This window comes from Pocillopora verrucosa, chromosome 1 (assembly GCF_036669915.1).
Source record: "Pocillopora verrucosa isolate sample1 chromosome 1, ASM3666991v2, whole genome shotgun sequence".
NCBI classification, from domain to species: Eukaryota; Metazoa; Cnidaria; class Anthozoa; order Scleractinia; family Pocilloporidae; genus Pocillopora; species Pocillopora verrucosa.
This window is the reverse complement of record NC_089312.1, coordinates 34,211,522-34,224,560: the sequence shown is the minus strand read 5'-3', so window position 1 is coordinate 34,224,560 and position 13,039 is coordinate 34,211,522. Positions and strand designations below refer to the sequence as shown.

At 39.1% G+C, this 13,039-nt stretch overlaps 1 protein-coding gene, 1 long non-coding RNA gene and 2 pseudogenes across 2 annotated transcripts; 2 read left to right on the top strand and 2 right to left on the bottom strand.

The window, feature by feature from the left end:
• Nucleotides 1-2,195: 2,195 nt before the first annotated feature.
• On the top strand, nt 2,196-3,003 carry LOC131784749 (uncharacterized; annotated as a pseudogene).
• Nucleotides 3,004-3,433: 430 nt separating this feature from the next.
• LOC131784759 (uncharacterized) lies at nt 3,434-4,490 on the bottom strand. The gene is made up of 2 exons (XM_059101578.2): nt 4,339-4,490; nt 3,434-3,866 (listed from the first exon to the last, which is right to left on the bottom strand). Exons 1-2 carry the CDS (start codon nt 4,488-4,490, stop codon nt 3,434-3,436), a joined length of 585 nt encoding a protein of 194 aa, XP_058957561.2.
• A 5,670-nt stretch (nt 4,491-10,160) lies between these two features.
• LOC136279747 (uncharacterized) lies at nt 10,161-10,654 on the top strand. Its single transcript, XR_010716970.1, has 3 exons — nt 10,161-10,311; nt 10,426-10,544; nt 10,639-10,654. It is a non-coding gene; the product is annotated as an uncharacterized lncRNA (long non-coding RNA).
• A 1,406-nt stretch (nt 10,655-12,060) lies between these two features.
• Nucleotides 12,061-13,039, bottom strand: part of LOC131784760 (uncharacterized) — a 1,375-nt pseudogene continuing 396 nt past the window's right edge.

Below are 13,039 nucleotides of genomic sequence, written 5' to 3'. Positions count from 1 at the left end.
TGTAGACTGAATAAATTCCAGCTGCTCAACCATGTATTTATACCCAAGATATTCCCTAAAGCCAATACGGTGTGAAACTGTAGAGGTAATAAAAATATGCTCGAAGACAACCCTACTTCCCAGGAATCTCCCTATACTCCTAAAGGAGTATTGCAAGTTATTGAAGCTGCATGAGTTGAAGATAACATTTGAAACGTGAATAAAAGTGTCACACTGAGCAGCAAATTAGAAATTTGTGAAGCAGACATTATGTGATTAAATATTTTCTCCAACCTTAAAGCTGTTTATTTTGGGATGAAGCACGGTTGTGGACTGAGGAAATTTCGACCGGGAGCTCTTTTCAGAGCTCACTAAATCCTAAATCCCCGTTCGCCCAGCAATCTGTATGCGATGGGCAGTTCTCTTATGAGCTCACTGAACCCTCGATCGTCCAACAAACTGTCAATGATCGGGAGCTCTTTCCAGAGCTCGCTGAACCCTCGATCGTCCAACAAACTGTCAATGATCGGGAGCTCTTTCCAGAGCTCGCTGAACCCCCGATCGCTGATGTTACTAAACGTGGTGCTGCCATACGTTGACATTGTTACACAACGGATTTCTATTTGCAAAAAACTTTTTTCTTCAAAATACACACAGAAACCCAGACGTGAAACTCCTTTTCCTAATGCAGTCAACTCCCGATCCTCCAAACCTCCGATAACTCGAACCTAGAAGCAATTTTCGTTCAGTTCACGCTTCGTTGGTTTAAGGTACATCAGTGCGTGTATCCTCAACTCCCGTTAACTCGATCGAATTCCCGATAACTCGAAACCTTTTCGCAGTTTGCCTTGAAGGTTCGAGATATCGGGAGTCGAGTGTAATTTAATAGACCAGGAATTGAAAATTTAAAAAAAAAATGCGCATGCTCTGAACAGGTAAAACAATCCCACGTGTATCAGTTAAAAAGTACGGTATTTCTTACTTACCTTACCCAGGTAAAAATATAAAGTGGGATCCCGCCGATCCCACCTGGGATCCCAGGTGTGTCCCAGGTGGGATCCCACCTGGGATTATGGAACATCCTGCGTTAAATTCCTAATAGCATCCCACCTGAGAAAGCACATCCCAGGCGAGATTAAACCAAGAATCCCACCAATCCCTCTTGGGATCCTGCCTCAAATTTCGGATAGTTTCCCACCCGGGAAATCATATCCCCGGCGGGATTGCACCTGGGATCCTGCCAATCCCGGTTTAGACCCTGCATAAAATTTCAGATGGCTCCCCACAGGAAACATCCTTAGTGGGATCCTGTTTAACACTGGAGACCACAGATTTATAAAATGTACCAGATGGGATATCTTATCGATTCCTTTTGTAACCTAATCCTTCAAATTAAGAGGATAAAATTTTCTAGGTGAGCTATAGACCCCATCAATATACTGAGGGTCCAAAACTTTCCAATTAGCTATAGAACATACTGACACCTCCAATTGTAACATCAAACAGTACATGAATACACAGAATATATGTGATCAAGATTTCACATTTTATTTGCAATGAACCAGCATGTGTTCGACGTTGTTTCATTAACAAATTTCTTAACCGAACACTTTTAAAGAATAACAGCACAACTCAGCACATTACTTTTTCTTCATTATTTATGCAGACCATTTATAGTGTAATATGGCTCAAAGTTTAAAAAAAATTGGCTGTTGTATATCAAAGAATAGAAGAAAGACAAAACTTCAATAATTCATGTTATCAAAAATTTGACAAAGAAGGTAGTGATTTAAATTCTGCTCTCTCTTTAGTCGAATTTTTCAAAGCAAAGCAAGGTCAGAATGTTCCCAAACGTGACTAAAGTAATTTTGAAACCTTGCTGATAGATTTATATCATTGTAAAGTGTAAGCGTAGGAAACTGCAGCAAGTGACCAATTCGATTCTCAGAATTATTCGAGTTTCAGTTGTGCCGAGCGTTACGTAAGGTTAATTTAAGCCGTTATATCTATTCTGGTAAGATTTTGATCACGTAACGAATATCACAATTTGTACTCACCACAAACTTTCAAAATCCTAGCTTTATAAATGACCACTCGATCGTTGTTTGAACCAGTCAATATGTCAACTGTTAATTCCGAGATAGTAAACAATGCTTTGAAGAACATTAGTGAAAGGGAAGTGTTTGCAGCAGATCTAAGGAACGAGTTAAAACAATATGAATATGAAGGGCCTGGGGGAGAAACACAAGAATTCACTGTGATAAAGAAATTATTTGAAGACTATTTCAAAACTGGGAATGCTGAGAAATTCTATGGCAACTATTATACCCAAGTACCATTGAAATCTACAATTTTTTTCAAAGGACTGTCTCGTAATGCTGCAACACTTCTTGCGACCAAGGTAGCTGATTTTATCCAATCCTTCTGCAAAGGCACCAAGTCTTCTGACAAAAACCCACCTTCTGTTCAAACAGTACTGTCAGAGAAAGAACGAGCTGGTCTGCAGTATGTTGGTGGATATTTTGTTGCATAACTTGCACAAAAAGTATGCAAGAAAGAACACAACTGAGACTCAACAGGCAATGGCAATCTTGAGAGCTGGTAAACTGGAGCATGGATATGAGAACCAAAAACTGGTATCGAGTTTAAACCGTGGGGGATTGTGGAACATTACAAAGTATGCACAGAGCATTTTCCTCAAAACAGAGTGTCATTTTAGACAATTAACTTCAGTAAATTCTTTGCAAAAAGTGGATATTGCTGGCATAGTGCATAACACAGTAACTGACAGTGCGATATTGTCAAGCTATCAATGTATGGTTTCAGAGGCAGAGCTGATACCCAATGTTGAAGTGAGCAATAATGTCTTCCATGCTATTGTAAGTTTATATATAAAGGTACGGTCATTTTCTTGTGCTAAAGACATTTACACGCTACAAAATTAATGCAAAGCAATCAAAGGGTAAAGCACTCCGAAAGGAAATCATGAGGAGTCATGAACAAGAAACAGTTAGGCAAGAGTAAAATAAAACATTAACTAGCATAGAACTGAAATATCTTACTAGTTGTTCAATTCCCTGCCTTCCCTATAATATATGAATGGTAAAAATGCAAAAATAGCAGTTAGTATGGTACCCTTCAAATGAGACAAAAAGCACTGTGACCTGTTAGCCTCAACTGTATAATTTTGAAAACAAAATATCTTTGTGGGATTAACCGTAATGACAGAAATTAAAATATGGACCATTGTCTATAAACCCAAAACCTACTTCTGTGAAACTGTAAAATGTTTTGAAATAATTCCTGTCATGTCAAGATTCTCAGACAGACTTCTTTGTTATTTAACTTTTGAATGTTTTGGCAGCACTCCATGCAATTACACTTGTCCTCTGATAATGATATACATGTATAAATATACATAAATCCTACCAGGCAATTGCAAGCCACAGTTACATTAAAGTTTGAGCTTTTTTCGACACGGCAATTTCTCATCTGTAACCTGCACCCATGCTCTCTTCTTGTCCTTCCTGCCTCTAGTGTTTCCACTTTGACGTGAAATTGACCTCTCAATTCTTATAGTGTTGCTATTGTACCCAAACTGACTTATTTCTGGGTTGTCACTTCGTCTACCGAGCTGTCGCTGCTTACCAAAGAACTCTTCTGCAGGATCCTGACAGAATCGTTCCGTCAGAACATACTCCATACCCTCTTGAAGAAGGAACTTAGTAGATTCAATGGTAGATTGAACAGTAAGCTGGAAGCCTTCGTACGTCTGCCAGGAGAGAAACATGCGTACCCTTGCATTCTGACTGAAGTTTCCAGGTCTGTTTTCTGTGCTCTCTTTCCAGCTTCTCAGATACTCGAGGAATTCCATCAAGAACTGAAATCTATGAAAAATGTCGAAAAAAAATTTATTGCTTAAAAATAGATTTAATTGATTATTGTAGAAAAAAAAGACAAATACCACAATACTGACTTATTCAATCAAATAGACTTATAAAACCCCAAAAATACATAACAGAACTCAACCCAAAAAAATACCGAAGGTGTAAATTTTCAAACCAAAAAAAATGTTGGAACCCCCCCCCCCCCATCATGTATGGTACGAGTATCCCCCCCCCCCCCGGCTCTGTCACACAAATTCAAACTGGTTTGAATTCCTGTGACATATCACAGGGACAAAATAAGCGCAAGCAGCCTTGTCGCAGCATGTGTACACTTCTGCAACAAGTCACTGTGACAAAATTAAAATCAACCAGAGTTGCGGGGAATAACATGGCAATAACACCATTTTTGCAGGGACATTAACATGACTAAATATGCATAATAAATTAGTATCTACCATGAAACTAGACATACCTTTCATCCTGAACAGATCTGTAAGGAGCCAAGAATGGCTTACTGTTGTTTGATTTTCGATGAAACGGGAGAAAAGACGGGCGATTCGCAAGACGACTACAGACTGGTCGCCATCTTGAAGATCTGTGTGCACCATCAAAATCACGTGACATGCAAAAAACACAACAAAGAGTTCGGCCTTTGAAGGTCGCCGGCTTTCATAACCAGTCTCCCTCCGTTAACTATGGACAACCTGAACGGAAGTCATCATCAGAGTCAAGTGAAAGGTTGTTGTCAGTCGAATGTACTTAGTCCGGTTTGTGTACACTGATTGGTCAGTTTTGCCGTGATGTTATTGGCTGTAAGACTCAAGTGGCAAAGGTCAGTCGTGATTGGTCGGTTTGGATCCGTTAGTGAAGTTAGGTCGTTCTGTTCGGTTCGTTTGTAATGTTAACTCATCCACGACATTAACATTACAAACATTACAGTCTTACAGCATTTGTTCCTATGCTCTACTTCGTAGGTTTTTTTTCCTTTCGTCGATTCGGTAAAAATTGCGTTAGAGCGTTTCAAAGACTTTATTTCGTCCATCATTTATGATGTAAGTAATTTTTCGATGAGACAATCGAATGTTTATCAAACTGTCGTAAGTTTGATATGAAGCGAAATGTATGTTGTTTAGGTTGTAGCGAGAGATGAAAGTATTATGGCTTTTGAAAAATCGAATACGCGCGCTTTGAGTGTGATATCAGAAACAATAGATAAAACAATAAGTTTTGTTTCTTAGCTTCGCCTTGACAAGTTAATGAGCTAATGCAGTATTCCCTTCGGAGGAAAGCGCGCGTGATCTTCGACCAATGAGAGCCTCCCTGTTTACGCTTCGCCGCTTATATTACAGATCTATAATATTTTCGCCACTGCAAGTAAATGTCGCGAGAACAATAGAATTTAGAAAGATAATTTTTTTACTGATATCACTTACGAATATATTAATTTGTCGTTAGACCGCCACGGCAGACTACAATTAAGATTACACTTTTCAGCGTAATTTCAAAACACGAGAGGGTGTGCACAAAGTTAAATTATTTAATCGTCAATTTATGATTTATTTTCGCCATGAAACAAGATAATGTGAGAAAATGGAATTGAGAAACGAGGAAGCAACACCGGAGTTCTACTCTATCCACCATAAGCGGTAGAATGCACTCTGAGTTCCGCTTGAACACTCAAAAAAGAAATTAAGCGAGACAAATACATGAGTACCAAAGTACTCCTCCAGTATTACCGGTATTTTCTTTTTCTAATCTTTATATGGACCTTTGGAAAGGCTGTGATCAATTATTAATCAATTAATCTGGCCATGAAGACGGATAACGTGAGCAAATGATGCTGAAAGACTGGGGTGTTAGTTAAGTTACTCACGAGCAAGATCAGAACGTCATTATTTCTCTTCGCGAAGGAATAAACCGTGAGTCACGCTTGAACACTCAAATTTAACAATCAGCAAGCCAAATACCTGAGTACCTGGGTCGCTCTGACGAAGGGCTAACGCTCTAAACGTCAGCTTTGAAACTCTTTACAGGCGCCAGTTTACGTTATCAAAGTTGATAATACCAAATTACCTAAAACCTCAACCACAATTATTTTCTTTTTGAAGTTCAGTTTTTCCTACGTGATAATTGCATTGTTGATCTTTAAAGAGATTTTCTCTTCACCCCTCCTCCAGCGTGACACTGGTTTGAAGGTTTAGCGAATTATGTCAAAATATTTTTGCTCTCTTTTAATGGGTCACACATACAGCAACCTGATCTGAAGGGCTCGATCGGCCAAATTTTAAGACAGGCCGCGTACAAAGTATTTCGTATTATTTTGAAAGCATGTTTATCAGCCTTAAAAAAAATCGTACTCATGACGCGCTATGTCAAATTATTATGAACTTTTCACGACAACAAGAGATGTATGATGCAATAATGTAAACCTTCACATGTGTAATGTACAAGTGGTTTTTTTCCTCCCGATCATACCTGCGATAAATTTTTAACAGACGTTAATATAATTCTTGAATTATGAAGGCATATTTCAATATGTTGAAGAATTTCTTATCCTCAGGTAATGATTATGAAATGACGAAGTTTCATGACGCAATGATCTTAATCAGCGCGTTAGTACCTGTACTCAGTGTAAGGAAAATGTTGTTTCTTTGAAAGACTGATCATGAACACAAGTGCATCCTTTCATCATGAAACGGAAAGCCAGTGGCTCACACGCAGACTGTATCCGTGCCTTTGACTCATCCAGGGTCATTTTTGACGAAACATATATAGATGGCTGTGGGTGTTCACGGGTTTTAGGTGAGATTGACTTTAACGTGTGGCATATACAAGTCTTCAAAATCAGTAGGGTCACTGATGAACGTTTTCTGCTATTTATTACACCCATTTTGAAACCACTGGTGGTCGCTGTAATCTGATTGGCTCTAATTGGTGCGATTTATTCACGAAACACACCATTTTTTTGCCTTAAATCAAATCTTTTTCCCAGCCAATGAGGAGGCCACCGTTAAAAACAAAACAACCACTTAGATTTCAAGGCTTGTTTAAAGTAACCAATCAAATTGCAGGAAAATGAAAGACAAAGAGTATCATGAGGCAAATTTTGGAACTTTTGTTTCCAAAACTCTTATCCCCCCCCCCCAAAAAAAAAAATGGATGAATTTAACTTCAAACCAGCTCACTACTACGTCAATAAAATTTGGGCGATTTCAAAATGGATGTAATAAAGTGGTTATTGAACTTCGTGTCGTGCAAATTTGGTCTGCAATCATACTTGTGATTTCAAATTGAATTCGCACCGCGAGCTCGTTCGATTTTGAAATCACGCGTACGATTTCAGCCCAAATTGCACTCCACTCAGTTCAATTACCATTATTATCAATTGGTTCATACGTCAGCGTGCGTTCATGGAGATATGAAGCACTTCCGAAGCACGGAAGTTTGGAGAGCACGAAAGACGCGTAAGAGGCTTCGCCTCGAGCAACTCTAGCTTCTTGAGTCGATGAACGCACAGCTGACGTATGAACCAATTGTTTTATAACATTTTCAACCCGATGGTTAAATGTTGTAAAAGGGTTAATATTCTCTCTGCTACGCCTCAGCGCGTTGATAATAGTTTTTAATTAGACTTTTTTTTATTATTATTTTAGTCTTAAAGGTGTCCCAAATTAGTGCCAAAGGCACTAGAACGATGTATGTGTAAGAGACAGAAAATAAACGTTATATGGTGTGGTCTTCGGTGACCGCACGCAAATATCGCGGGCGCTCTTACCCACGAAAAGCAGGGAGTTACTACATCACGGGCGACGAGCGGGGATAGAAAAAACGACCCAAATATGAGCGGTCAGCGGTGAAACAGCTTTTATACTTCATATAGAGACATATAATTTGTTGTTCCGGAGACAATCTTGTTGTAAAGCCGAAATGTTAACAGTTTACTTCACAGTTTAAGCAATTTTTCAAAAGTGTTGATTGAATTCATATCTTTTATTGCCTTAATAAACAATGGAGGCTTCGGAGAGGGAGTCAGTGGCATTTGGAAAGGCACCAAGAATAATTATATATGGTTTGTAGCTAGCTGCGTGACGTGCGTGACGAAAAAAAAGTATCATGATTTCCGGTTGTCAAAAATGTCAATCAAATTTGGCAGGAACTTGGTTTTCGCACTGTAGTTTGCTTTTCCCGGAAGATTTTGCCATGGATGAAGACCAAAAGCCAACAATGTTAAGAGATTTAGAGATCGACTTCTTGAAAGAACATCTCAATGGCTTTTCTGTTGAAGGCAATTATTGTTTTGGATATTTCGAGGGAAACAAAGCAGAGATGGATGATCTGTTAGTTTCATTTCAGGCATTGAACTCCACGTGTTATGTACTTACAGAAAGCCATTCAAAAGAGAAAAACCACAACAGATTTTCTCAAACTGGTATATAATCTCTCAGTGTTTTAAAGTGCACAGATCCCGGTTTCCTATCCTGACTCTCCTAATTCAGGGATAATTTAATTGAGAAGAATCGCCGTCTTTCAGAGTTTATGGTAAATTTCTTCAAAGGCAGTCTTACGCGATTTGCGAGAAGCTGCGTCTGAACTACCTATTTATATTTCATTGATTGAAAAGGTCATAGACAGGCCTACACAGACTCCCCTGTGTGGTTTTACGTTTGCGACGCAAAAGCCTTTAATTAAAGCTTCGCTCTGACGAGTATGTCTTTGAGCGATTTACCTCTTTTGTATGATATAATCGGAGGCGTTTTGTAAATTGTTTTCAGCAGTGGCTGATTTTGGATGAGGTTCCATTCTCGCATCAGTATTTGTTTTAAATTTTTAACCCCTGGGTGGTATGCTGTCACAAAAGGCAATATTTTGCCTGTAGTTTTTTTGGTTTGTTTTTTAAGTGTCGACTGCCTTGCGGCAAACGAGACCTCAGTTAACGCTTTTTCAATTAGGCTTTTTGGGTAACCACGTGCTTCAAGTCGTGTTTTGAAGTTACACATGGCCTCCTGGAAATTTCTTTCCGAGGAGTTTGTTCTTAGAAGTCTGATAGCTTCTCCTTTAATAAAGCCTTTCTTAACACCTGGCGGATGGCAAGATGAATAGTATGTATATTGAAAGGTCTCGGTCGGTTTGTAGTGAGTTTTGACGTCGAGGATAGCTTCGTTTTGGAATCTTTTGGACTGATTTTTCAGAGATGACAATGTTGTACTTTTCAACATGTTTATTATCACTCTGAAAGCGTGTACATATAAGATCTTTCAGCTCTGAAAGCTGATTTTCTATTTTGTCTATCCTGTCGGCATCGGTATTTACAGTGTTCTTCAAGGGCGAACGTGATCTTTCACGTGTATTTACATTGTATTGTGATCGAGACTTGACAATATTAGCCTTTTCAAGTTTGTTCTTGTGACTAACAAGTCTACGATGATGGAAGCGCACTAGGGCGCTAACGTATTGTTCTTCGGCGTGACTTTTAATAGCGCTTATTTCCTGTCGAAAGGTTTCGTCAGGCGTGACGTTTGCCTTCGCCTTGTATTATAGCGACTTAGAGCAAGTCTTTTGTTGTAAGTGTCTCTCCAGTTTTAAAATGGAGGTTTCAGTTTTTTGCTTCTTGAACTGGATAGCGCTGATGGTGTCTTCATGTTTCCTCTTCCTTGGCTGCCGCGTGGATCGGCTATTCCTCGGAAGGTTTTCTTTTTGACGGCTTTCTTTTTGAAGGTGTAGACCTTCGTTGCCGTGTTGTTTGGCTAAATCAGCTTTATGCCTTGGCTCGAGTTGTGATACTGGAGGGCTATCCTCTGGGTCCGATTCTAGGTTCGGATCAGTGTACGTTAATTCCATCTCCTCGTCCAGATTTGGACGGTAGTCTGGCGTTTTTGGTGGCCGCAATGGTGTTTCAAAAGCTGACATTTTTTTTCAGGTAAAACTGAAAGTGAAGTATATCGTCTAGCAGGACCGGCGGTTTCGATTCTTAAAGAATCTCTTCAGCTGCTTTGTTAAGTCAGGCTGTGTAAGTGCTAGTAAAATGGGCCTGAAGATGGCAGAAATCATGTTCCACGACGGACCTGCCAAGCTCACCGTTTCTGATGCATGGACATTGATCCATCCAGAGGTTGCGAAAAGAAATATAAACTTTAACAATGCAATAGCGGGATTTCAGCCTGGTTGGCTTGTGGACAAGGTGCTTTTTTTTATTAACATAGAGTGTCTTCTCCATACAACTTTCCTCCATGAAATGCTCTCCTTTTTCATTTTTTCAAAGGTTATCGAAGCAGTTCTGTGGCGCCTGACCTTAATCCACAGAGATATTTTTGTAGCAGACACAACTATGGCTGAAATGGTAAAGCGACATTCCAGCACTCGCTTGCTTTGGTCAGGAGAGAACTTTACCCAGATTTCTAAAATATCTATACCCATGAACAAGTCTGGAAATCACTGGACACTTCTGGTTAGGACCTTACGATAATAAACTTTTTGAATAACGCACTTTAATCAAGAACCTTTTAACTGGACTTTGCATTATAAATAAATCTTTAAGCGCTCTCTTGCTTATGTTTTAAAGGTTCTGGATCGAAAGCAGAAAACCAGATATTATTTCGATCCCATGAATGGGCGTGTACACACCATTTTGAGCACCTCAGTTCCTAAGAGCAAACTGATAGAACTGATCGATGACATCAGGTGAAATATTTTCAACTCAATGTTTTCCTTTTTATTTTGATGCATGCAGACAAAACATACTTATGTAATTGCTGTATTTTGTTTGACTCTGCAGTGCCGTTGCTGATCTCTGTGACGATAATGTTTTGCCCCCAAAACTGGAGAACTGACTCTTCGCGGACGGAACAATAACAACTGGGGGAACTAACTCTGCAGAGACGACTTGGCAGCGAGAACGGAAACTCGTCACGATTTCCTGGTACACGGAGATCTACTTCGAGCGAGCTTATACGGACGTCAAGGATAAGACAATCTTTGGTTCCACAGTACTTTTATTCTAGGTCAGGCCAACAAGCGACATGACCGCTAGCATACTCTAGTTTGTAATCATCAAAGCTGTACAAGGTACTTGCTTAAGAAGTAACTGGTGTGAAGTGCTATTGTTACACAAATCGCAATATTTGAATAAGGAAACAAAGGAGCGGAAAAAAGTCTCTTTGAAGTCAAACGAAAACCACCCAATTATTCCATCTGTCTCTACGACGGAAAGAATCTCAAAATTAAAAAGACGGATGCAATAAACTCTAGGCCATTAAAGTAGGAAACCCAGGTGCGAATTTACAACTCTGATATAGAAAACAATACCTATCCTAATTGCAGTAGCGCAGCTCAGGAAATAAAAAACGGAAAAGCAATTAAAAGTTTCTGCTTACCTATACAAGACTGGTTTGGAAACCATCGCATAAAAAGAAATCAAAGTCACGCGTTTAAACTCAGCTGCCATCTACTACGAAAACCAATGTTTCCAGAAAGACCATTAGCACTTACATTTACCTAAAAAAACCATGTAATAAATGACAAAAGTGCCGACAAGCAGGTGCATATGATGAAAGCGAGTAACAACAAAAATCTATTCAAAAGCTACTGTGGTTTTTATGCATATTTTTGATTTATTGAAATGAAAGGACTTGAAATGGTTAAATGTAAAAGTTTACGAATAAATATGCTCCGAATAACACACACGGGAAAATCAGTAAATTTTCCCGTAACATCTCAAAACGGGATGGAATTGCAAGTCATGGCTATGTGTTGAACCACTACATTACACACAGACCGATAGCTATAACTGTGGTGTGATTGTATGTCTTGTGAGTAGCATAATCACTTGCTAAAGCTCACTTTAATAGGACTGCTTCCTGGTTTCGAATGTATTAAATTTCTCTTTGTTTGTTTTAAGTTTGCTCGGTGTTTGTGTGAGGGGTTGGATATCAATGGAAGTTACGATGTGGACATGGAAAGGGAAAGAATAACGTCTGTCATATAGTAACAAGAAGTGATTTTGAAAAGCATTTCACTATAAAGAATTGCGATAAAACATTTCTTAAAATCATTTCAAGATTAAAAAAAATTGCTAAAAAGCGACGACGTTTCGACGTTGGCTGAACGTCATTATCAAGTCAAAATAAATTGTGATTTTTGGTCTATAAATACTAAAAAAACAACAATAGCTGATAAAAAATTGTAGCGCGAGAAAATATCAAACAAAGAGTTTCGCACGTATGGAGTCCGTCTGAATATTTAAATTGGGCTTAAGTTTCTTGATGAAGAGCATTTCAAATACTAAGCAATCAAATTTGCTCTGGCACTTTCTTAAAACCGTAGATTGGCTTTCTCTCAAAAGGTTGTTGTTACCATGAGCTTCTAAGAAATGTCTACCGATTGCCGGATTTTTGTGCTCGCAATGCGTTGATGAAGGTGTCGGGCTGTATACCCGACATAATCTGCATCGCACAGATCACATGAAAAATTGTAAACAACACAATGCTTATTAACAATTGACGGCTTGATTTTTTTTGGGTCTGAGGTCTTGCCCCAATTTCTTGCTCGCGAAAACTGGTTGCAAAGTAGGGCCAATCTTATGGCTAAGATCGCGTAACCGCTTACGAACCGCATTAGCGGCCACTTGATCTTTAAAAGGAAGACTAATTCTTACTGTGCTACTATCATCATTGTTTCTTTCTGCTTTGTTCGCTGAGGAATTTAGAAAAAGAAACTTTGTGATAGCAGAATCAATAACACTCATTGGATAGTCAAGGCGACTAAATATAGAGCGCAACTTGGCACATTCTGCATTGAAAGCCTCTGTTGTAGACGACAAGGAATAAGCACGATGTATCATTGTCTGTAATAAAGAGTCTTTATAGCGTTTATCCGTGTGACTTTGGAAATGTAGGAGCAATCCGGTGTTTGTTGGTTTTCTGTAAACTTGAGTTTCAAGTTTAGTTCCGTTCTTGACGATTTCAATGCCAATAAAAGGGATCTTGTTATCCACAGGAAGCTCTGGACTAGACTAGACTGGGGTGTAGGCCATTCAGGGTACTAAGAAACTCAGCAGCAACATCAACGCTAGGCATTCTAGCCAGAGTATCATCGACGTACCTCTTGAACAACTGGGGCATCAAGCCCTCGCATGTAAGCTTTTCTTCAAGATGACACATGAAGACATTGGCCATTAG